The 25,513-nt window shown below is 46.5% G+C and overlaps 2 protein-coding genes and 2 pseudogenes across 2 annotated transcripts; 3 read left to right on the forward strand and 1 right to left on the reverse strand.

The window, feature by feature from the left end:
* The first annotated feature begins 8,583 nt into the window (after positions 1-8,583).
* Positions 8,584-11,264, forward strand: LOC146196112 (uncharacterized; annotated as a pseudogene).
* Positions 11,265-15,357: 4,093 nt separating this feature from the next.
* On the forward strand, positions 15,358-16,287 carry LOC146196113 (uncharacterized). Its single transcript, XM_084596919.1, has 3 exons — positions 15,358-15,551; positions 15,644-15,823; positions 16,098-16,287. The coding sequence occupies exons 1-3, from the start codon at positions 15,358-15,360 to the stop codon at positions 16,285-16,287; spliced, it is 564 nt and encodes a 187-aa protein (XP_084453045.1).
* A 751-nt stretch (positions 16,288-17,038) lies between these two features.
* Positions 17,039-18,238, forward strand: LOC146196114 (uncharacterized). The gene has a single exon (XM_084598096.1). The coding sequence runs from the start codon at positions 17,051-17,053 to the stop codon at positions 18,074-18,076; it is 1,026 nt and encodes a 341-aa protein (XP_084454222.1). The 5' UTR covers positions 17,039-17,050; the 3' UTR covers positions 18,077-18,238.
* Positions 18,227-20,327, reverse strand: LOC146196115 (uncharacterized; annotated as a pseudogene).
* Between the last annotated feature and the right edge of the window lie 5,186 nt (positions 20,328-25,513).

Consider the following 25,513-nt stretch of genomic DNA (forward strand, 5'->3'; position numbering starts at 1 on the left):
TTGACCACACAATCGCCTGCGTGGTCATCAATGATGAACCGGACGCGGGGGAAGTGCCTACTTTCAACACAAGAAAGACATCGGGACCAAGGGACGCGGCGCTTAACCCGACTCTGGACGCCGAAAAGATAGCGCAAGTGTCTGCTGGAGCGATACGACACCATTTTCTCAGACCTCCCCGGGAAGACGAAGCTTCTTGAGTGCAAGCTGCGACTGACCACCGAGCAGCCCATACACGTCAGGCAGTATCCTTTGCCACTGGTTGCACACAAGACAGTCGAGAGAGAAGTAGATGATGATGAACTGATTTTTTTCTGGCGCAAGGGCATCTATGGAGATAGAAGTAGAAGATATGCTGGAACTTGGCATAATTGAACGCACGGAGTCTGCCTATAACTCACCCCTCGTAGTCGTCAAGAAGACAGATGGCTCCAATCGACTTTGTGTTGACTTCAGGCGGCTCAATAGCGTGTTAATCCCTGACAGCGAGCCGATTCCGAGAATCGATATGGTGGTTGCGAGCGTCGCGCAGAAGAAATTTTTCTCGAAATTCGACCTCGCGAAAGGTTATTGGCAAATACCTATGGAGGAAGGTTCCAAAGAAAAAACAGCTTTCTCATGCGCTAACGGCCTGTTCCAGTTTCGATTCATGCCGTTTGGCTTAATGACTGCCGCAGCCACGTTCACTAAGCTAATGAGAAAGGTTTTGGGCGGTCTTCCAGATGTACACCACTATATAGATGACATTCTGGTCGCCACAGATACTTGGCAAGAACACCTGAATGCGCTCGAAGCCCTGTTCGAGAGACTCCGTGAGGCAAACCTGACGGTGAAGCCCACAAAGTGCGAGGTCGGGTTTGAATCAGTGTCTTTTCTCGGGCTCAAGATAGGAGTGGGCAGGATAGCGACGAAGCCAGATATCCTGGAAAAAATACAGGCGGCAACAAGACCAAACACCAAGAAACAGGTGCAGTCGTTTTTTGGATTAACTGGATATTACAGGGAATTCATCCCACAGTACGCCGACAAAGCTCTCCCAATCGTAGAGATGACAAAGAAAGGGGCGCCAAATGCGGTGCACTGGACTGACCGACACCAAGAAGCGTTCAGTCAACTGAAAGAATGCTTGGCGCAACCACCGGTCTTGCTAGCCGCTAATGTAGACAAGGAATTTGTTTTGCGCACAGACGCATCAGACACAGCTCTGGGCGCAGTACTGATGCAGGAGGAAGACGGCATCCTCCACCCTGTGGCGTATGCGAGCAAGAAGCTTAGCCAGTGCGGAACTACTCGACGGTAGAAAAGGAATGTTTAGCACTGGTGTGGGCAGTAAAGAAGTTTCACTTGTACTTGTACGGAACACATTTCAAAGTACAGACGGATCACCAGCCCCTACAGTGTTTGACAAAAACTAAATGATCAAACGGAAGGCTGATGAGGTGGAGTCTGACTCTCCAGGAGTACAACTTCCACATCGAGTATATAAAAGGGAGAGAAAACGTAGGAGCGGACTTCCTAAGTAGGCTGAACTAAGGCTATATTTGTCAGCGTGTGGAGCATGTCCATATAGCAGCAGAAAAGAAGTATACACGTGTGTTCGAGCTTTGCTATTGATGGTTTGTACTATGTGAACAGTGCCGTTTGTTGTGACGTTTCCCTGTGCGTGTGTGTGTTTATTACGCCAGTGAGTAGTTTTCCGTGCGGGAAAACTCTTAAGTGTGGGGGTACTTGTCACGTGTGAGTGCAAGACGCCGCCTCAGGAAGAAAAGCAAAGAATTGACAAGAACGGAAACGAAGAAACAACCGGCCCGCAAAAGGCGAAGCAGACGTATACCACGGGGACGGAGCGAGGCAGACGGCGTAAAGTGCGCGCGTCTGCGCGGAAGCAATAACCGTTTAGGCAGGAGACCAGACGTCGTAGCCGCCCAGGCAGCACATTTCATCGGCCCAATAATGGGGATTGACTGGGGATTACTGGCCCACAATTGGCCCAATGGTGCCATTGAGCTACCAATAATGTGCAGCCACGCTATACCATAATCATTATTGGCCCAGTGAACTTCACCCATATCCGTTATTGGCATTCAACCGGCTAACAGCGGTCAATAATGCCCATTCATATTGAACAGTTTGCCATTATTGTATACACAATGAGGCAGCCTGGTCATTATTGGCCAACCAGCTGCAATGGTTTGCCGATATCTTCCACACCATGGTATAACCTGGTAAATATTGTCCGGTCAATAACAACGGCTTCTCAATATTGAATTTATCTAGGCATACAGTGGTCGATAATGTCCAACCAACTTTGGCGGCTTCCTAACATTGTAATATCTTGGTTTCTAGTGGTCGATATTGTCTAATGAGCCTTGATGGCTGGCCAGCATTGCACATGTCATGGCACAGCTTGGCTAATATTGTCCGGCCATTATGGTTGCCTCGTCAACATTGAATATATCTTGGCATACATTGGTCAATATTGCCCCACCAGCTTTAGTGGCATCCTAACATTGTATATATCTTGGATTATAGCGGTCAATATTGCCTAATGAGGTCTGACGGCTGGCCAGCATTGCACATATAATGGCATAAATAGGTTAATAATGTCCGGCCATTATGGTTGTCTTGTCAGCAATAAATAAATCATGGCATATATTGGTCAATAGTGACCCGCCTGTCATGGCGGCCTGCCAACAATGTATACATATTCATTATATTGTTCAATATTGTTCGATGGACTGTGATGGCTAGCCAGCATTGCACCCTAATGGCATAGGTTGGGCAATAATGTTCTGCCAATATGGATGGCTTGTCAACATTGCATATATCTTGACATAAATTGGTCAATATTGTCCCATCAGCTTTGATGGCATCCCAACATTGTATATATCATGGTTTCTAGTGGTCGATATTGTCTAACGAGTTTTGATGGCTGGCCACCTTTGCACATTTCAGGCTGCGGCGGCGCTAAAAAAACAGCAGAAGCAGCTCTGACCGACACAGACATTTCTAATGCTTGTATCCCAATATAACAGTTTTTTTGGCTAATTTCGTCCCAACTAAATTTTTCGCTGGCCCGGACGTCAGTTTACGTTCAACTGTAGAAGATATTTATACGCCATACGTAATTTGGGCCACCATATATATAACGTTATTGGGATTAATGTATAGATTGTCCTAAAATTGTTTGACTGAGCTGACCAGACAAAATGCACAGAAGTGCCCATCATGGAAAATGTAGAATATATTTTTCTGAATACATTTTTCGTGATACGCTAATTGTTGTGGATGATCTGCGATTATACTTGACAATTTTGGATGAGAACTCTGTTATTTACGACTTTAGGCACGATTAATTGTTATGTAAATTTCTGCATATAACATCTTCGAGACAATTCCTGCAGACTAGAGGCCCGGATGTCGATCACGCGTGGACGTAGCTAACACAGATAGTGTTCCAAACGTTAGCCAAGTGTTGAAAAAATTCTGACAGCACGTGGAATCTACACTGCAGAAATTAGCGAAGGCGAGAATAATACTACTGCATACGGTGCATCACGTATCATTATCGTTATCAAAAACGCAGCATCATTACCATTGATACTGTCATCATTGTCATTATCACTAATTGCAGCGTCATTCTCGTTGCTATCCTCACGGTAGACAAGATCCAATGCACAGATATATCATGCACAGATCCCGAACACATCTCGCGCACAACTCTCGCGCACGGGATTTCGTTCAATGGGCCTATTTATACGCATACGATTGCACAAGCATACGCGCACGCTCAAGCACACATCTGATCTGACAAGCAAAAGTTTAATAGATGCGTGTCCGCGAAAAAACTCCTGCGCAGTCAAGAAACGCAAGGTACTCAAATGCAAAGAACGCAACAGAACGTGTGTGTCGCTTGAACAAACACCAGGGGTTACGTTTGGATAGTAAACGCAGAAACGATCGAATATATCCGGTGAATCCACATCCTGTAAACGTTTCTCCATGATTGGGAACACGCACACGTAGCATCATTATTTCCACTTTTTTTTTTTACGTGATGGAAAGAAACCCAACATGTTCAAGCTATAGCAGAGGTGGGAGAGATCGATCGCGCTAGCCAATCAAACACGCACTGCATGATTCGCCATTACCTATCTGTTTCCAGCATTCAGCATCAGCACCGACTATACCACTCCTCAGTACTAGCTGTTCTTTAGACAGATATGTTGGGCTGCTTTCAGGGTCTTCGAGTTCTAATGTCTACTAAACACAAATTTGTACTGTACTGTTTTGCGCTCTGCTGTGGGCTTCAGCAACAGACAAAGACTGGACGACTTTGACCATCGGTGCAGCAGCGCATAAAATATTTCAGCTCAAAGAAAAAATACAAGCAGCATATATTCTACGCTATGTCTAGCTAATTCACTTGACAAGAAAAGAAATCTGAACTGACCTGGAATGGTTCGTATTCTAATGCGACGTAAATCGCACACTGCCAAAAAGTTGTGTACATGTAAAAGATAATAAAAAAATCAACAGCACTGCATGGGGCAAGGCAAACGAGAAAAAAAAAATAAAAATTTAAAACAATTACCTACAGTGTAATGAATGCGCGCACATGTGTCGCCAGCATATATGGTAACAAAATTGAAATTGCATAATAACGATGTTCTTTACGGAAGTTATTTTTGTTCGAAAGCTCATAATGATGCATTTGACCACAGCGTTTGACAGCGCTCTCCTAAGCATTATTCAGAAACTATTCTTCAAGCATTCATTGCCTTATTATCCAACCATATAATCACCGCACCGAAGGCGTTTCCCTTCAGAGAACTAAATAATTCTATCCCATCGCGTCAACCAGGCAGCTAATAGCAATTCATATATATTAAAAGTAATGCGAGTGCGTTACTTTAGCAGTTTTGGGGCATTTTTAGAGAACACCACTCTCGAAGAATTTAATACATGATTGAGAATTAGGTTTCCTCTCTGAAATATTCTGCCGCTTTCACAAGCGCTGCTTCCGCGGGCTGAAAGATGATTATACCGCGCTGCTTTCTGAGGACTACTTTGTCCCAAGTTCGTAGATATAGGTTCAATGTTGACCCTTGCTTTCTTTCTATTTTTTCTTACTGCCAATTTAGTTCTTCAGATCTTAGCTCGTCGAGTATTTTGTATTTCTTGCTGCTTTATATGCCCACGCTTAGTTCTACGCGGATTTTTTCTTGCTCTAAATGTCCACCTGATTTGAAAAAAAAATGAAAAAGAATAACATGGAAATTTTGACCTTGAAGTACCCGTAGTTATGGTCTTTTTTGCTTTTCTTTTCCTTAATAGGAATACAGCAAGTATACGGGCTGTTGCATCGCTCAGTTGCGCGTGATGACGTTTCAAGAGCACTCCGTCATGAACAGCGACCTGTGCGTCATCTTTAATAAAAAAATACGTCCATTTGTTCGAACCGAGGACAATTCCATGAAAACTGAAGATTGTTTTACGTATGTGATTATTCTTTGAAACACTGAGGTAAAACGTATTTCGCATTAACAAAACAAATATAGCGAAATTATCATTCCACTGAAAATGTTACCTAGCCAACAGTCGAGGCGACCAAAGAGCTCCGAACGCACTCGTGGTTTTAGTGAAGCCAAGGGCAAAACTCTGCGCATTTCTCCTCACAAGCGTGGCGCAAAGAACATATGGTTTCTATTCTCTCGTCCTTTCGTCGCCTTTCCGCCCGAGGGCCTTGACTAAAGCAATTCTCCAAACCGCTTTCAACTTCCCGTCTTGTAGCCTTTTCTCCCCGTGAAGGAGTCATCGCGGAAGGGCAGCGACCTTCACTGCCCTCTCTTTCCTCCCGGCTAGGCAGGCGTTGCTCACAATGCCCCCTACTCTATTCCCCCTCACTCTTCCCTTCCTTCCCGCCAACATTCCTGGCCGGCAGCCTCTGGGCTCATGAGGTCCTGCGGGACCTCTTTCATTTCTCTCACCCCCTTTCGAGCTTTATGCCTACTCTTTCGACAGATCTCAAGCAAAAGAGAGAGAGAGAGAGAGAGAGAGAAAACACAACTATCCTTCTGCCCCCTTCCAACCATGCCTCGAAACTCGACACAAGCGGCTGATTCAGAGGAGTCTGGTCGGCCACACAATCCCCACCCGCTCGAGCTGCTCGAGCTCCCGCAGCTTTGGACAGAACCGAAAAACCAAGCCTTGTGAAAGTTCCGATTCGTTTTAATGGCCATGCCTGAAAGAGGATATTTGTGAGTACCACCAGCATTTTAAGTTGTTTGTTCATAACTGAGCTCTCTGAGATTATTTCTTGCTTTGTCTCCTTGTAAGATGGCTACTTTTTCTTACCAGGTGTATAAAGCATCAGATCCCTGGGATGTACTTGACGTGGCAACATTCATTTTGGATTGTTGCAACTGAGGTCTGCGAATCTGCGCTAGCCGTATGGTAAGATACTTTTTTTTGCATGATTTGGTGCTGTATGTTGTCAGCCTTGATCATCATGTCAATAACCGATATGCTTGCGAGAACGGAAAGTCATTTATTTCGACCGCACCACGCCAGTCAGTTCTGAACTGTATTTTCAGCGCACTATTTTCTATGCATAAACTCTGGTCATAATGACAAAATTTACAGCGCAGAGGTGGCCAATTTGTATTGCAAAAGAAAAACGTGGTCCTGTAAAACATGATGCGTGCTTTGTGTGATTTTCAGGTTACAGCTTCATCGCGCGTGTGTTGAGTGTCTGAAGTGATCAGTTTCTTTTACATACTATATTCAAAACTCAGAGTTAAGTTGAACTTTCTGGGACATGATTTTTGGTTGCGAGCGAATATTTAATATTGTAATTTGCCGTTATGAATGCGCTATTGGAATGGTCTAAACGACGCGTAGCTTAGTCACGTGTTTGACCTTTCTCTTGCGCTAATCCCGAGTAGTAGAAGTGTCATAAAATAGCCGCTTAAAATAGGTTATTTACAGTTGCTACCATAGTTCTTATACTTTACCATACGTACAAACGTGTTCCCACAACAAACGTGATGCTAAGCTACGGATTTCTTTATTTTTTCAGTTCGAGTGTATCATACAAACTCCAATGCATTTGTGTGGTACGTTGTTTTGGCTGCAGCTTTGAAAACTTTTAAAATGTTCTGTTTGCAGTAATGATGCGGTGCACACTAAATTTAGCAGCCGCGGCTGGAGTGCGACTGCTATTTTTTGTGTCTGTTGTTTCCAGTGTAGTTTCTTTTGAGTTCTTGCGGCAATCTATCCTAACGAAAACTATTCAAAGGAAAGCTATTGATTTGAAGCTTCCAGTTATGACGATGTCTTCCTTTTACAGGTGTTCGATCACAAAGGCACTACAAGTATAAGGGCGCAAGCACTGACTACCGTTTAACGAATAGATAACGGCAAATATCATTTTGTTTTATGTTTCCAGCGTCAACAACACATCCACATGGGAAGCCGTGCACTGCCAGATGTCGCAACTAATGTAACCAAGTTAATATGGCCGGCCTCACCAAGCATGCAGCTTATTTCAACCTGAGTAAACCAGACAAGAAAGTTGCCTGAGGGCCAACAGGTAGTGCTTTATTTTGCATTTTTACTCCACGGTCTAGCTGTACTTCCACTTTCCAAACGTTTTCTGTCTTAATGGGATTTATGAATGTTGCTTTTATTTCCAGGTGCCATCTGCGAAAGAAAATACATTGTTATGCACGCTGCTCAAGTCCATATCTTTAAAGGCTGCAAGGAGCTGCTGCCCCCACAACCGAGCACAAAAGAAGCTGCGATGAACGCAGCGCCTTCCTCCATCCTGGGACCTGAGAACACCTTGCCAAGGGACGCAAAAACAGGAGGAGCACTGAAGTCTAAGAGTTCTGCCTAAATGTTTCTATGCCCTGTAACACGTGCACACCTAATAAATCACCATGCAGTGAACCTTTCAGCTGTATTATTTTCTGTGCATGGATATTCTCAGCATGATTTATTTAAATAAAAAACTGCATGAAAAATATCTGCACTGCATAAGTAGGGGATGGCTTTGCAGTTGCCTATTAGTCATAGCACGAAAAAGCTACTAGCCGTGGTGCCGGATTGCCAATTGCTCTGGCTGGATGCCAATAATGCAAAACCAGTGGACAAGATTGGATTGGAAATATTGTGTAGCCGATAAATCTGGCTGGATGCCAGTTGTGAATATCCAGTGAATAAGCATGGATACAAGATATTGGATGGCCAGTGAGCTTGGCGGGATGGCCGTGATATAACAACCAGTGAGTGAGCTTGGGTGGAAGATATTGAGTAGCCATTGAGTGCCATTGAATGCCAGTAAACAAGGTAGTATGCCAATACTGGTTTTGATAGGAGAGCCGATCTAATTGGTTGGCATATATCTTGGCTCTTTGTGCGCCCCAATCAGACGCCAATATTGACCAATATTGGGACCAATATATCCCAATATTGGACCATTGGCGGTCCATTGACGGCGTGCTGCTTGGGCGCGTGGTTTCGGGAACTCAAGGTCACGCCAACTCATGGATCCCACGGCCGGGAAGATACATGGGCGCAATGCACCCGGCGGGAGAGGAGAACGGTATGCATGCGACGACGCCTGCTCCGTGCGGCTGCCCCGGGGGCAGGGAGAAGGAGACGAGCTTTGGACCTGGAGCGGGAAAGACGCATCGAGGCTGCCCTCCTAGGCCGACGCATCTCGGCCGCGATCCGGATCGTCGAGACACCCCTTCGGCTACGCTCCGGAGGCCCCAGCGAGGACAACTCGAGCGACACCCCACATCTGAATCGCCGCTAAGCACCGATTTGAACATTTGCATACTCATCGATTCGTTTTTTCGTGAAGGACTCTAAAGACCAATTAGGACCATATTGGCGCGATCATTAAATCCACCTGAGTGTGGTGTTGCCTGATGTGTGCATGCTGATTTGTGCCCTGTAACCTCTTTCTTTTTGTTTTTATCGTTGTTTACGGTTATACTAACAGTTGTTTCTCAAGATGTACACCTCGCTGGTTTTTCGACTCACGTTCTAGATATGTAGTGACACTGACACGACCAGATTCTCGCGTGGAATTGCACGTATAGAGGCTTTTCTTGCTTCGTAGGCTTTAGGGAACGAGAAGACGTGCACTTTGGGGCCGGTCTTGTAATTGCCATTGCACCGCGGCACACGACACTTCCCAGGCATTTCGCATTTGGTTCTAATTCTGCACAGCCCTGTTCGGCACACATAACACGCGATAAACACCGATGTCAGTCGCCGGTTCACGCACAGAAATAAAGATTCGAGCAAACGACCACGTTTTTCAGCGACCACATGCGCGTCCAAACATGACACTCAGCCGCCGCCACGCCGAAGATGACCGTTGGAAGACGACGGCCCCACAACGATGACGTATGGTCACGTGGCCACGGGAGCTCTCCGGCCTGGACGAATTTCCACTAAGGCACGTGCGTTCCAATACCCCCTAGCAGACGTCTACTTAGACGGCTACGCGGGCAGCTGCCATCTTGGGACGCGTTCCAATTCTCGCGAAGCAGTCTCTCGAAGACGGCTTCGCCGAAGTCAACATCGATGCAGACTACTTTGCTGTCTAAACCTGACGGAGTAGCGGTGTGCGGAGCTCGTCGAACCGTGCCCGTTACGGGCGCCCGAACACGCAGAATCGTCGGCGTTCAAATGTGAGTCATTCCTGTAGGTTAATTTTTATTCGAACCAGCAACCAATTGGACTTGAATAATGCAGGAGGAAATGGTACGGGTTTGTTTTTTGACAAGCGGTGGCGATAGAACCTGCAGGTATAATTAAAACACTTTTTGATTTATTGGGTCTCCCCTTCTTTAAGGTCCACAGCGGAGACTGTTGTAGCGACTCGGAGTCGTGTTTTTCATCTTGCCGTAGTAGTCTCAATGAATTATTTAGTGCCAATTATTATTGTTTACAGTCTCAGAAGAACAAACAAAGCGATTTATTGTGAAGCGTTTCAAAATGGAGGCGGCATTCACCGGGAGAAGAAATTCTTCCAAGCAAGCCTGGCTGTAAGTGTTGTCAGTGCTGTTCAAGAAAGCAAGCGCGTGTGCACGTCGCATGACTGCAGCCCTGTTAACAACAGATTTGATATGTGCATGTTTTTTGTAAGCATTGCATTTGGCCGTACACATTTTGCGGTTGTCCATGCAATTATCCTTGCGTTTTCATATATAGCAAAATTCTCATCTGCATGCACAGCGATCATGGTGTGAGAAACTTGGCCACATATGAAAGGTGCTTGACAGCAAATACATTTTTGTTGTTTATTTCATGCAGCAGCACAGCCTATGCTTAAGTTTTGTCAGAGTCGCCCTGTTTGCATGTTGGCATCATCTACCTGTGAAGTTTCACTTCCTCCATGGTATGACGTATTAGCCTCATCTACCAGCGAATTTCACTATTTCTTAGTCGCGTCATCGAAGAACTGGAGCTGTGGGGTGCCACGCCTGGGCAATGCAGAAAGAAATGAATGAACGTGTTGAGGGAGTATAAGGCAAGTCTGACCAAAATCTTCGAGCGAATACTGTGCATGTGCCTTTCTGTTGGCACTTGGTAAATATTGTTGTAATGATCATGACTATTGTGACAATTAATGCGTTCAGTGTGAAGGCTTCTTGCTCCCAGGAGCTCAAGAATCCCCCAACTGGGGCAGGCAGTGAGGATGGGGAGCTGGAGTGGCCCTATTTTAGGCTGCTTGACGATGGCATGAGTGGCCGCCCAGTTATGTGCCCACCACGCCTGGTCTCGTCAGCCCAAGTCGGTGGCAGCAGTGATGCTGGTGACGGAGTAACTGAAGGGCCAGCTACAAGAAAGGTTTGTAACTAAGAGTGATATTTTCATGGTTGAACTGTCGTCCTTCCTTCTCCATAGCACTGAATTCTTAGCCTGTTCTCATTACACTGAGAATTTCTGCACGCTACATCGAAGCCTGCAGCCTGGGAATGTCTCGTGCTCAACCAAGCTCTGGTGGAATGCTTGCCTTGTTCATCACCATTCTGGCTACTCTTCTGAAAGTCTGTGCCTTACATACTGACTTCTTTTGTTATGCCAAGGATCCTGAGCCACCCGCACGGGAGGAGCAGCCGCAGCCAAAAAAGAACCGCCGCAGCTTAGACGACATGGCTGAGCGTCTGCTGGCCAGCGTAGAGCGGCAGACTGAAATTATGTCAAAAATGTTTTAGTTTTTTGTTTCTAAAAATTCTTGAAATTTTTTAATCTGTAACTTCAGTGTGTTTTTTTTCCTTTAACATTATACCAGGATGACAGCTTAACAATAATTTGAAGCTAATGTTTTAATCAGGACTTGAGTGAGGGAGCACACACGACTGACTTGCAAATGAATTTTTTTAATCAAGTACAGAGGCATGTACACAGCATAAGAGTACAAAAACAGGTTCACCTTGAAATAAAATATACAGCTTGATTCCGTAGGCTCTAAAATACAGCTAGCTTGGCACGCAGGCCTTTGTTCTTCAGTGGACCGTAACAGGACGAGTAGTAAGAAGTGATGATTAACAATAGGAATGCAGAAAGACTTAAAGTGGAGACATAACATAAAGCAGTATAAAACATAAAAACACCAACAATTACTGGTATAAACAGCAATCACATAAGCAAAAATTTCTTCAAAGCATACTCTATAAGGCATCTGGACGTGTGTAGCAAAACCATTTGTTGCTTTACAGAAAAATGACATGGTGTTTCTCAATAATTACCTTCTAGTGCATTTATTTGATATTTTTTGCTTTTTTTACAATCTTCTATTGCATTTATTTCATGTTTTTGCCTTTTTTTTACAGTTTTGCGTACTTTCTCTTATACGTTCACAAGTTGTTTTTTTTAATGAACCTTCAGTCGCTAGTTGGGGCTTGTGTCGTCTTCTCATTTGTCTGTCTCCAGTCGGTTTTGTTCTGTTTCTTTTCCAACATGAACATAACCAAATGTGATAATTCTGAGATGTGATATTAGGTGCAATAATTTTACTCCTAAGCATGAAAGAAGAATTTAAAAATTTGAACGGCTTCTTGTGTCCAGTGCCACGATGGAATTTTACATTACAGTATGGTAATCATGATCACCTACTGCTGCTGTCGTTGGACAGGGAAGCTTGGCAGCTTGGTGGTTTCTGAATTCTGAGGCCTCTCTTTCATTGCTTGTTTGTTCTTGGTCATCATCGAAGGTGTCGGGCTCTGTATCATCTGGGAGCTCTTCTGGAGCTTCATCATGCATTCGCTTGCACACATTGTGCATTGCAGCACAAGCAGCCAGAACATCTGTTGCCTTTTGCACTGACACTTCCAGAGCTTTTGTGAATACTGACCACCAGCGGCCCTTCATTAGCCCAAAAGCACGCTCAACAATGCTACGTGCTCTCGCATGAGCTTTGTTGAAGCGCACCTGAATGGAGCTGTGTGTGTCCTTGTATGGTGTCGGTATGCTTACTGGAGCAGTCAAATTGGGGTAGCCAGAGTCGCCAAGGAGGGCATACCCTGCTGGCGGGTAGAGGCTGCCCGTGTATAATAGACTATTCCTGAGCACCCTGGCATCATGAACGCTACCAGGGTACCCAGCAAAAATATCCAAAAATATGCCACGATGGTGACAAACAGCTTGCATTTGAAGTGAGTAGAAATGCTTGCGACAGAAATAGTCTTGGTGCATTGTTGACTCGGGCGCTTCAATTCGTATGTGACAGCCATCAATTGCTCCCACAAAACCATCAAAGCGGTCGTTTCCAGATAGTGCCTTGAACTCTGCCTCAATTTGTGGTAGCTCATTTAGCTGCGGAAAATACACAATTTTGTCGAGCTTTCTGTTGATGAGGTTTAGTGCCGAGGTGACCATTCTGAACGTGGTGGTTCTCGGAACATTGAAGCAAGCCCCCACCACACATTAAGATGTTCCGCATCCGAGCCAGAATAAAACGATCAGGAGATGCACCTCTCGGTTCCATCCGTGGGTCCATGCAGGCTGGTCAGCCCACAACAAATCCATTAGTTCCCTGATGGACTCCCTTGTGATTATGAAGTGATGTTTAAAGTCCAGGGCCTCGTTGTGCAGGTATCCTAGGAGTATTGAGTTTTGTGTGAGGCAGCAGTAGGGACCTCTGACCTTTTAATTAAAATGAGCTGTCACAATACTGAAACACAGAGACAAAGCAGAAGTGCACGGTTGTATCTTGCATAACTGAGTGAGGTATGTTGTACCTGATTATTTAATTTGTGCACCAGTACGTAAATTTCCAGCCTTTTCTTTGAAACAGGATGAGTGTTTCATTTCAACCTTCCCCTGCATGAATAAGAGCTGCAGGTGGGATAAATGGTGCAAACCTTGATATCGACGCGCACGTTCCTTTTCTTTAGGAACTAACGCCAGTAAAAGAAAAAAATTGTTCTTCCGCCTTTTTATTGCTGTTCGTAAAGGTATGTGCCAACGAGCTCATATTTGGACTCTTCGACTAGCGACGCCCACGGAGACGAAAAAAATTGTTGGGAGTCGCGGTGCCCGGTAATCACTGTAGATTAATATCTCTCCAATTTCTCCCAAGCTAAAACCCAAATTCCGCTTTTTTTCCCAGCAGTATTCCATCCGCATTTCCGCGCGGCTACAGGGGTAGTTAATTGGACCTTGCGTGCATTGCAGCAGACGAATATAGCCATCCGCGTAACGTAGGAAATGAAATACTTACCATTCGCTTGTTCCGGGATACCATCATCTGGACGAGCATATTTGATGAGCATGATAAATTTAACATCAGTAGTAAAAGCAAAATAGCATCGTCTTCTGTGAGCGGGTCCACTGCGCCGATAGCGCGCGCAAAAGTCTCCCGCAGCGTCTGCTAAAAGTAAATAAATAAAACTTCCACCCAGTTTGCAGTGTGGTAACAAAAACAAGCACTTTTATTGCACCAAACATTAAGAAAACTTTACAGAACACGTTTCTAAATGGTTCTGTTGATAAGTTTACAAATTGAAACAGTGATTATATTCACAAGTTACAGATTCATGTTTAGGCCGCGAGGTGTCGGGAATAGTAGCAATGTTCCAATTGTGTGGACGCGAAGACGTCTCCTTAGCCGTCTTAGAATTGGAACGCGCCCTAGGTGGCGTTGGGCGGCAACACCGCAGTTGCGCTCGGGAGTCGGGCAGGACGGACAGAAGGCGGTGGCCGGGTTTCGCCGTAGGAGGCTTTCAAAGCTCCCTGGGCTGGGATGCCTTGTGTAGTGCGCACATTTTGGCGGCATAGTGCTCGTCGATTTGGCCCTTTCTTCTTCGGCGCCACCGTCCATTCGTTTCTCGAAGCCTGCAGGGGAGACCCCTCCGAGCTCGCAACGTGAGCGGACGTGCTTCTCGACGGCTCCGAGACCCCGCGCACCGACCCTTGGCCCGTGGTTTCAAGTGTTCTCGGAAAACCGTCTATACGGCCAACGCGCTTCGCCGCGGCTTCCGCCGCCGCCGCCGGCGGCCCGCAGTTTTCGCTGCGACTGAGCGGCACGGCCTAGACCGTTCGGAAACAAGGCCGAGCTTTCCACGGCCTGCGAATGACAACAGTGGAGCCCGTCGCCGGCCCCATACAGTGGACTGCAATACCCCGCTAGGGAACTATCAGAAGATTTGGACTCGGATATGGAACTACAACACTCGCCAGGAAACCCCCATGATCAGGATCAAACATCACTGCCTGGAGGATCAGGACGCAAAGAACTCCCAATATTGCCCAAAGGATGGCAGCTTGCCATGAGCCGCCACAAGGAGCGCAAACTTCGGAGAGCAAGCAAGGCCAGAAATGATAAACTGCAAGAAAAAGCAAGCACTCCTCTCAAAACGGACCCGAAAAAAGAAAGCCTCCGAACTCGCCCTCCATCACTTCCCAAGAACGGAATTAAATTCGTGATTCGACCCAAACAAGGACTCGCCCTAAAGGACTTCACCAGCATCGCCCTGTCCAGAGCCATCTGCCAGGCATGCCAAAACCCGCAAAAAGTGAAAGAAAATTTCCTGCTTCAACCGCATTTTGGTTCAAATATTCTCATCATCAACACTGAAGATGAAGTCTCCCACGAGCTCAGCCGAATACAGCACATAACGCTGGGAAACACCAGCCACGAAGTAGACACCTACTGCCCTTTCACGGATCGAGACAAACGAGCCGTCATACATGGCATACCAGCGGAAGTGTCGCCAGACGACTTCTATAGGCTCCATGCGCTGCAGCTTTGAGCCGGACAAGTGGCGCCACCTGTAATACGCGGCGTAACTTTCGCGTCGTCTCGGAGCGGCCCGTCTCACTGCAGTCAGCATGGCGTCTCGCTCGGACAGCGACAAGCCGCCGACGAAAAAAGGCGGCACCGTTTATTGCTGCGTGTGCGGTTGTCACAATAGCTACAGAAACGTTGCAGGCAAGGTCCCGAAAATCAAGTTCTATGGATTTCCATGGAAGCCCTACGAGAAGGAGCGATGGGAGCGGTGGATCAGAGCAGTACGACGTGCAAGGTAAACAAGTGGCCATTTCGTCTTCTAGAGTCGATTTTGGCTGTCTCCAAGGTTACAATTGGAATAATACAGCATTTATTTCTATTTATTAGTGCGGACGGCGGACTGTGGCAACCAGTGAAGGGCCAAACACGCATATGTAGCGCCCACTTCGTGGGCAACGAGAGAAGTTCTGCGGCACACCACCCTGCCTACATTCCAACAATATTCCCTGCTTGCTATGGGAGAGACGATGGCGCTGGGCCCGAAACGAAGCTCCAGAGATACCAGCGGTAAGTTTTAATCCAGCCGATGATGCGTAGGCTTTAATATACAGTGCTTTGTAAGAATGCAGAATTATGTGTGCTGACACGGCAGCAACAGGGAGGGGGACAAAATGCACGGGACGAGCTTTGGGTCGTCCTCGCGAGGTCCTGTCGGTGTTATGCCGTGCATTTCCTAGTCTTTGCGCTCAATCGTCCTCGCGATCTGGACGAGCCCATACGAAGTGTCGCAGTTTTATGTTTTGCTGAACAGCCATCTGCATTCTTTAACATTTTTTCTTAGGTTTCAACGACGCGGATCAGCGGGTGCGGCACAGGTGTCAACGGATTCAGACTCCGTAACCGGCACTTCGTGTCGCAGTCTGGCCCACGGTCCCGACGAGGAACAATTGGAAGGGTCAGAAGAAAGCGTTACGTTTGTATCCGTGGTAAGGACCTCATTTATTGAATCCCCTCAGATGTATGGTTTATAAAATTTAACGTCCCAAAGCGACTCAGGCTACGAGGGACGCCGTAATGGAGGGCTCCTGTAATTTCGACCATGTGTGGTTCTTCGACGTGCACTGACATCGTACAGTACACGGGCGCCTTAATTGCGTTTCGCGTCCATCCAAACGCGGCCGCGGCGGCTGCGACTGAACCCGCGTCCTCGGAATCAGTATCTCAAATGTTAACCCATGCTATATGTAGGCTGTTATTTTTATGCGCGGCGGCGTGATTATACAGTATGCATTTACGGATTCTAAACTGTTGGCCAAACGCCACCCAATGGGACAATAAAATCGTTCACCAACTGGTTTAGTTTTCATTATTGCTTTTTCCTTATCACTGCATGTCTGCTGAAGCAATTTGAATATGTTCTTTGGTTTTTGTTTGCTGTTTTAAAACAAATTTTTGTGCTGGTATATTTAGTGGTTTGAATCTGAAGGAGAGTTTAACTTTGTAAAAGAAAAAAAATATAGAGAGCCAGCACCAGGGCACCCTAGCTAGTGCAGCTGTGCACAACCATGGCAGTCTTCTTAGTATTGTTACCTTCGCTTTCGTGTGTATCTTTATGTGCTCAGTGTTATGCAAGTGTGTCCCCAACAGCGCTCATACTCTGTTCTAACCAATGCTGTTAATTTCTTGCTATAGCTTGACAATGGAGTTATTAGTATTGGTTAATAAAGATTGATTGTGCACGTGTTATATTTTTCAGGCGACTCAAACACGGTTCTACCTGAAGGCCAGTGCAACATGTTCCTCTCAGTGACATCACATGGCTCAGCCTCAACGCAAGTGTCACACACAAGCACAACAGATATAGCTGTGCAGGCAGTGCCAGCCACAACATCCACAAGCACTGGAATAGAGGAGAGAAGCTGTGTATTTCTTGGATATGACTCGCTGAGGGAGAGAGCAGATGCGTTTAAAGAACTGTGTGGCGTTAGCACCAATGTATTTGCCTTACTGATGTTTGTTCTTTTACCCATAGTAGCAAGGCGAATCGATGTTCCAGTTCCACAGAAACTTGTAATTTTTCTTATGAAACTGAAACTTGCCATCTCCTTTGCTAGCCTTGGTGTTCTTTTTGGGCTTCACCGGACGGCAGTAAGCCGTATATTTTATTTTGTCTTGAGCAACTTGTTAGCTGCAATGAAGGAATGGATCCCAGAACAATCACTTGCCACCGTGCAAGCAACAATGCCAGCATGTTTCAAGATCCACTATCCTCGCTGCCGTTACATCATAGATTGCACAGAAATAAGAACTGAAGAGCCACCTACTGTTGAGCAAAGGCGGGCACTGTTTTCACACTATAAGGGTGGCTACACTTTGAAGTTTTTACTAGGAATTTTGCCAAATGGTGTAGTGACATTTGTCTCCGAGGCCTATGGTGGTCGCGCATCGGACACTCACATCACACTTGAGTCAGGGTTCCTTGACAGGATTGAGCCGGGCGACATAGTGCTAGCGGACACGGGCTTTCCAGGCATTAGAGCACCCGCTGCAGGTCAGAAAGGCATTGTTGTATTGCCCCCTTTTTCAAAAGGAAATGTACAATTTACATATGAGGGACTTCAGGAAACATACAATGTAGCCCAGGTGCGCATACATGTCGAAAGGGTAATCCAGCGTGTGAAAACGTTCAATATCCTCAATACAAGGGTACCTACTGAACTGATTCCCCACATGAGCAATATTATGCGGATGTGTTGTATTCTGGCCAACCTACAGCCACCAATCTTTAGCGGCCAAAATACTGACAATGCAGATGAGTGACGAGATCTTAAGCCAGTCATAGTGTGGATGGAAAATGAGCCCAACCATGTGTTCAGCTGAACATTTCCAGAACCTCTCAGTGAGCCCAGGAAACAATGTTGTCCAATGTCATGAAGTGTACATAGACGAATTCACTGCAATAAATCTTACTTTCATTATCAACCCTGTTTTTAATTGTGCCCATGCTGCAAGAACCCAACACTTCACAGACAAACAACATAAAATTATGTGGACTGGATATTACGCCTGAACATTTGGTCGTGACAAGTTTGTCAGCTGTTTTAAATAATACTTGAAATAGTATGCTTGAAGCTTAGGTATGTACTCGGAGAGAAATTTTTCATCCTTCTTGACAGTTATGCTAACACTTTGCTTTTCTGAGTACACAAAAAAAAGCGCTTCATCAATATTTAAAACATACAATATAATCATCACCTGTGTGAAATATGAGTGACTTTTTTTTAGAGTCAACTTTCCATTGACATAGTGGATGTATTTAACATAGCTAACTTCTTGCTCTGCGTCAATAAGCTTTGAGTTCCTGAGAGAAAAGGGGCATTTGATTTCAACAACACGAGTTGTATTGCTGGCTACAAAGATGCCATCCGGGCTGCAGCACAACCAGGGTTGTTCCGGGTGTATAACCAGTCCGACCTGCAGGAAGAAACAAATGGAAGGAATTAGGAAACGTGTCAATCTTCTTGAACACATATGGAATTACCTCATGAACTGGAACTCGCAGGAGCGTAGAGAGCTCCTTTCTTGCCACGTCTTCTGTATTCTTACCTGCAAAATGAGAAAAATTGGCTAGTACTTTTCGGTAAGATTCATAAAATTTATAAGGGCACCTTTAAAGTGTGCACTAGATAACGCAATATATACAATTAGCCTTTTTTACGAACAAAGTCACAACGAGACTGCCTATTTATACTTGCATGTTCTACTTGTACGGAGTGTGCTGCTGCTTACCGTAGGTGGTGGCAGCAGTTGCAAAGGTCCTCGGCGTAACCAATGCATGTGCAAGAGCCTCGAACTCTGCCTCTCTTGTCCTTATTCTGTGAGCAATGGAGCTTGTAATCCGAAGAATCCTCTCCTGATGCCACCTGATATAGTATCAAGAACATGCCATTAGTGCCAGGAAGAAAGTTCAGCAACGCATGAAAGCAAATAACAAACCTTTTTACTTTTCCTTGGCCCCTAGTTGTCAGTTCGATTTCGATAATTTCATTTATGCTTTTTTGCACGAACTTCTCATAAAACATTTTCTCGCTGTACGCCAGCGCAGACAACATGTCACACCTTGTAATTCTGAGAGGCAATGTACTGGTGATTTCCATCATGCCATACGTGGCGCGCCCGTTTTCCATAATTTCTCTCATGAGCTCAGAAGCGCGATACCGGCTACCTCTTCAACTGCACCGGACGACACGGCCCCACATTCTTCGACTGCATCGCCCTAAATGCACTGCAGCACATCTGTGAAGGCGCACCTAACGTCCGGAAATTGGACATGAACGTCAGACGCGGACAGTGCCTTAAGCACTGGTACAGGCATGGGGCGACCTGGGTGGACGATTCCAATATGTTATTCGATGGATCTCCTCATACAGCATTTATTTTTCTTACCTGGGAAAAGATCCTTAATCTGTTTTTTGGTATCCAGGGTTGGCCGCGAAGAAGGCTTGAGCCACGCGCACGGTAGGTCTGTACAAGATGTATGCATGGAGTTGTTCACGAACACGGCGAGCGCCGCTGCGTGCTTGCACCATCCTCGGCGTCCCGCCTTGCACGTGCAGCTGGCATCAACAATATGTCTTGGCTGCGCAGACAACTGCAAGTGCACAGCACACGTTTTCACGCTCATGTAACGAATAAATAAAACGTCTCGTGAACTGTGCTTACCGTCAACCGCACGTCGTAATCAACGCACTTCATTTGCGCAATGCATCTTCCGACGACGTCGGACGGCCCGGCCCTCCCGCACATGAAACTTCTCTCACGCCGTAAACATGGTTCCCGGCGTAGAGGTTGTTGCCGCGCTTGACGCTGCATCTTTTAAAATATTCTTCAATGTTTTCAATTGGCCGGAATCCGCAAAACAACACTCGCGGTTGGCTCCCTGCAGCCATGTCGAAACGGCCGCCACAGCAGCCGGCCAGTAGCGCGGGCAGACAGCAACGACAGGAAAGTGCCCGGCGCAGCCTGGAGGTGGCGCTAGTTGTTCCAAATCAGTGGCGCCCCCATACCAGCGCACGAAGCGTATACCCACCTCCTCCAGATAAGGACGAACAACGTCAAGCTCATCGACGCACGCCGCATGGGCAAGACATCTTCTATGTTACTCACTTTTCAAGGAACACTTCCTGCCTTCGTTTGGTTCGAGGGTGTATCCCATAAGTGCTACCCCTTTCGTGCGGGCAGACAGTTTTGCCACGTTTGCATGAAGCCTCGACACCGGCCGGACGTATGCCCGACACCAAATGCAAACGTCTGTAGGACATGCGGCCTCGAGAACCCGCCTGAAGGACACCAATGTCAGCCAACATGCGTTCTCTGCGGAGATCCTCACGAGACTGCAGGCAAGGACTGTCCAAAGCGTCTGCGACCTCTCAAACTACCGACTCCCCCTAGAATCGAGCGACCTCCCGCGCCTCCCGCCATACATCAACACCAGCCTCGTAAGGACGCCGCACCCAAACCTCGCCGCAAGAGATGGTTTAGTTCTGAGAACGAATCGTCACCCGCCGATGAAAGTGTGTTGTGTTGTGTTGGGTTTAATGGCGCATAAGCAGCTCAGGCTATCATGCGCCAAGCACAAGGTTGTAAATGGCGTACACTATTTATTCTACAGTTTCCGTAAAACATTTGCTTCCTTTAAAAAGCTAAAAACACATGATAGATCGACAAGTCCGCTTTCACCTAAAATCAAAGCTGGATGGAAAGGAATGTGTTCATCGTAAAATCGAGTAAAATACTTTTTCCTTAGCATTTCAAATCTTGTGCATGAAAGTAAAACGTGGTTTATGGTGAGTTGCTGTCCGCATTCTTCACACAGAGGTTTTTCTTTTCTCAACAAAAAATTGTGCGTCATATGCGTGTGGCCAATGCGGAGACGGCATAAAATCACTTCTATAAAACGTTCTTGATTGCGACATGATTTCCATTCCCCTAAAGTGGGCTTCACCAACTGCAGTTTATTATTTACCTCCTTACTCCATGATGACTGCCATTCGTCCTTTAGTTTGTTGTGCACCAGCATCATACAGTCTCTGTATGGCATGTCTATGTTCTTTACTCGTTTTCCATGGGCCTGGGCAGCGCAAAAGTCTGCTCTCTCATTGCCTCCAATGCCGACATGACTCGGGACCCAACAAAACGTTATTTTATGTCCTCGAGCAGAGGCTGTTAATATGTTGTGTATGATTTCCCCGAGTAGTGGTACAACTGCATTTTTGTGGTGAAGGGCTGTGAGAACACTTAAGGAGTCTGTGTATATAATACTGTTTGTAATGTTCTCGTTTACTATTTTGCTTACAGCCACTGCCAGAGCATAACATTCAGCTGTAAAAATTCCGACAGAGGCGCAGATCGAAATCCGAATCTAAGCGCCGACCGAGCCAGGACAGCTCCCACAAGCTAGGGCAGCAGCACCGGCCAGATCGACAGCAAACCCAGCAACAAACCAAACAGGTGAGCTATGCGGGGATCACTAAGACTCCTCCCACTGTTCCCAATCGCAATCACTCACTTAGCCCGCCGAGCTGCACCGACTGTGCCAAACAAGCAAAAGAGATAGCTCGTCAGGCGCAACAAATAGCCAGGCTCGAGGCAGAAATCACGACCATGGAGAAGGCACAATCCCACAATACAGCCACTTTAAACAACCTTCAGCCACGCCCACCTCAACAGCAACTAAAAGATAAAATTACCTCAGTCAACGCCAGGAATAGCCTCCCTGAAACAGCATCAGTAGCGGCGAACTCGGCCCATAACCAACTCTCAGACATACATACACAGGTGATTGCAGCAATCAGACCCCTCGTGGACGCAATCAAGAATGAAATCACTCACGCTAGGTCCACTGTCGAAGCTCTTGGAACTCAAGTAGCTGCTCTCACACAGCGCATCGACGCTCATGACAACCAGTTTATCACCCTGCACGCCCTAATCGAGACTAAAGCTAACAGCCGCAAGCGAGTCGCCAGCGCGGAAAACCCTCGAGCAAAAGCCTACCGCGCATCATACCACAGCGTCTCAGCAGCGTGCAGCAGTGACAATGAGTCATTGCGAAGTTTCACAAGTGCTCATGATGGCTAGTTCTAACAAATCAGGTACACCAGACAGACTTGAGATATAGCAATGGAATTGTCGGGAATATAGAAAAAAACAAAGCCTTCTCAAGCAATACATTAAGACAGCCCCAATTAGACCCGATATAATATGCCTACAAGAAATAGGCACGGATAGAGCACCCACTTTATTAGGCTACTACGCTATAAGGAAAGAAGACGCGTCGCGAATAGCCTTTTTAATTTCTAAAGACACCACAGTGACGGAACACTACCTCGACTGCGATCCGGCAGTAGAAAGCATGTGCATCGAAATCATACCCAGTAAAAGAGGACAGAAAAGCACCTACCTCACTAACGTTTATCATCCACCTAAAGGTACTAATACGGACCTCTATAAACTACTCAAAGAAGCCGTGAGGATTGCTGGACAAAACCAGACAGTCATTGTTGGCGACTTTAACGCCCCGCACTCAGATTGGGGATATGCCCGCGACTCTCCTAGAGGTAGGGCGTTCGCGCGAGCCCGAGACATATTAGGGCTAGAATTACTCACGAACCCCATGTACCCCACCAGAGATGGCAACAGTGTAAGCAGAGATACATGCCCCGACCTTTGATTTGTCAAAAAAACGTCCTCTGCGACCTGGACCAACTTGGGCGACAATTTAGGCAACGACCATTCGATCGTCAGCAGTTCAATCTCGACAGCCATAATCCGCCGCAAAATCGGCACAGCACGAATAACGGATTGGAATAAATATCGGTAAAATACCAACTCCGACCAACCCATTCACTCCATCAAGGAGTGGAGCGAGGAAATTATAAAAGCCAAGTCAGCCACTACAGAGGTAAAACGTACTCCGGATACTCCTGTAGTAGATCGCCACCTACTCAAATTATGGGAAACCAGACGATCATTGGTCCGAAGATGGAAAAGGCAGAAACATAACAGAAAGCTAAAACTTCGCATTGCGGAGATCACACAGGAAGCCCAAACCTACGCCAGTACGCTATCCAACCAAAACTGGCAGGAATTCTGCGAATCACTCCAAGGTACACTTGGCACGTCTAAAACATGGGCCATACTCAGACATCTCGTAGACCCAAACACCTCCAAATCCGTCTCCACGCGCACTCTGAACAAGATCGCCCAACTTTTTCCTGGAACGGATGATGAGCTTCACCTAGCACTCAAAGACAAATACATTGGCACTCACGGGCCGCCAAGCCAGCTGCAATACACTGGAACGTCGAACGAAAAACGACACTCCAATTACAACAGCCGAAGTGTATGCAGCCGCTAGATCAGCAACGCGCAATACAGTAGCGTGAGCTGACAGAATCACAAATCTTAGTAAAACTCAAATTAAGGCCTTCACTACTTACATAAATGACTCCCTCTGGAAAAAGGGCGAGATACCTCCGGAATGGAAGCATTCTGAAATTATAACCATCCCAAAGCCAGGCAAAAAGCCTAGCCTTGAAGCGCTGAGACCAATCTCACTGACCTCATGTCTAGGCAAGCTCTATGAACGGGCCATACACACCCGTCTCCAAAACTTCACTGAGGATAACCAACTCTTCCCTCCTACGATGATCGGCTTCCGAAAGGGACTGTCTACCCAAGATGCATTTCTTCTCATAAAAGAAGAGGTTCTTCGAGAAATTCCACGCCACAGTGAAAGATGCATCATGGCTCTCGACCTTAAGGGAGCCTTTGACAATATTTTGCACGATGCCATCCTGAAGGAACTCGGTAACATAGGATGTGGAGAACGAATCTACAGATACATTCAGACTTTCCTCAGCAATCGTACGGCGACAGTTGGATTGGGAGAGACGCGCACGGGGACACTCGACATGCCAAACAAAGGCACGCCCCAGGGCTCAATAATATCTCCCCTCATCTTCAACATCGCTATGATAGCGATGGCGCGAGCCCTAGATACAGTCCCCAGCATCGGACACACCATCTATGCGGACGATCTCACAGTATGGGCCACCAAGGGATCCCTGACAGACAAAGAAAACGCCCTACAAAAAGCTGCTACCTGCATTGAAGCCCAGGCAGCCAAATGCGGGCTGAGCTGCGCCCCGGAGAAGTCAGAGGTCATACGCATTTGCGGGTACGCCTATCAATATCCGGGACCTCTCAACATTACCATAAACGGCACTTGCATCAAAGGAGGTCGAAAAAATACGAATTCTTGGACTTTCGCTACAAAGCGACAGGAGAGTTACATTCGCCCTCCAAACACTAAAACCAACTGCCCAACAGATCGCTAGAATGATAAAGCGAGTCACTAACAATCGCAAAGGTATACGAGAGAGGAAGATACCATAAAACTGGTACAGGCCCTCATTACAAGTCGGTTAGCCTACGGACTTCCATACACCGAAATGATCAAGAAAGTGAAAGACAAGGCGAATGCTATATTACGGATGGCATACAAACAGGCCATCGGTCTACCCTCTTTCACGGCCAACAACCTACTTGAGGCACTTGGCCTCCACAACACCTAGGTCCTAGGTCCTTGCTCCTAGGTCAAAAAGAACGCCTTTACACTACAGCAGCGGGCAGGAGCATTCTAGATAGAATAGGCACGCCGGCTGACAGAGCCAAACTCCAAGATACCGAAGAGTTACCACCAACCCTTCGCGAAAGGATCCACGTGACACCACTACCAAACAACATGCAAAAAGAAACAAACGAAGGACGCCAAAAAGCCCGCACTGACCACATACGACGCACACACCTCAAAGCGCGAAATGCTATCTACGTTGACGCATCTAACTATACACACTCTCCATACTCAGTAGCAGTCGTCCTGGATAATGAATTCCGGGAAATCACAAGTGCTACAATCCCTACACCCAACTCTACTGTAGCAGAAACGGCAGCCATTGCGCTGGCCATTCAGCAAGGTGAAAGTTCCGGCAGAAACCTGAAAATAGTCACCGACTCACAGGCAGCCTGCAGGTTATTCCTTGCAGGACGAATACATAAACAGGTATAAAAAAATTCTTCACCTGAATGAAAAATCCAACTCCGATCGGAAGCACCAGATTACCTGGACGCCAGCTCATGATGGATTAGAGGGAAACGAGGCAGCGGACAGCTTAGCTCGAGGATACACAAACCGAG

Source organism: Amblyomma maculatum, chromosome 3 (genome assembly GCF_055883805.1).
Source record: "Amblyomma maculatum isolate TAMU_Amacu chromosome 3, ASM5588380v1, whole genome shotgun sequence".
NCBI classification, from domain to species: Eukaryota; Metazoa; Arthropoda; class Arachnida; order Ixodida; family Ixodidae; genus Amblyomma; species Amblyomma maculatum.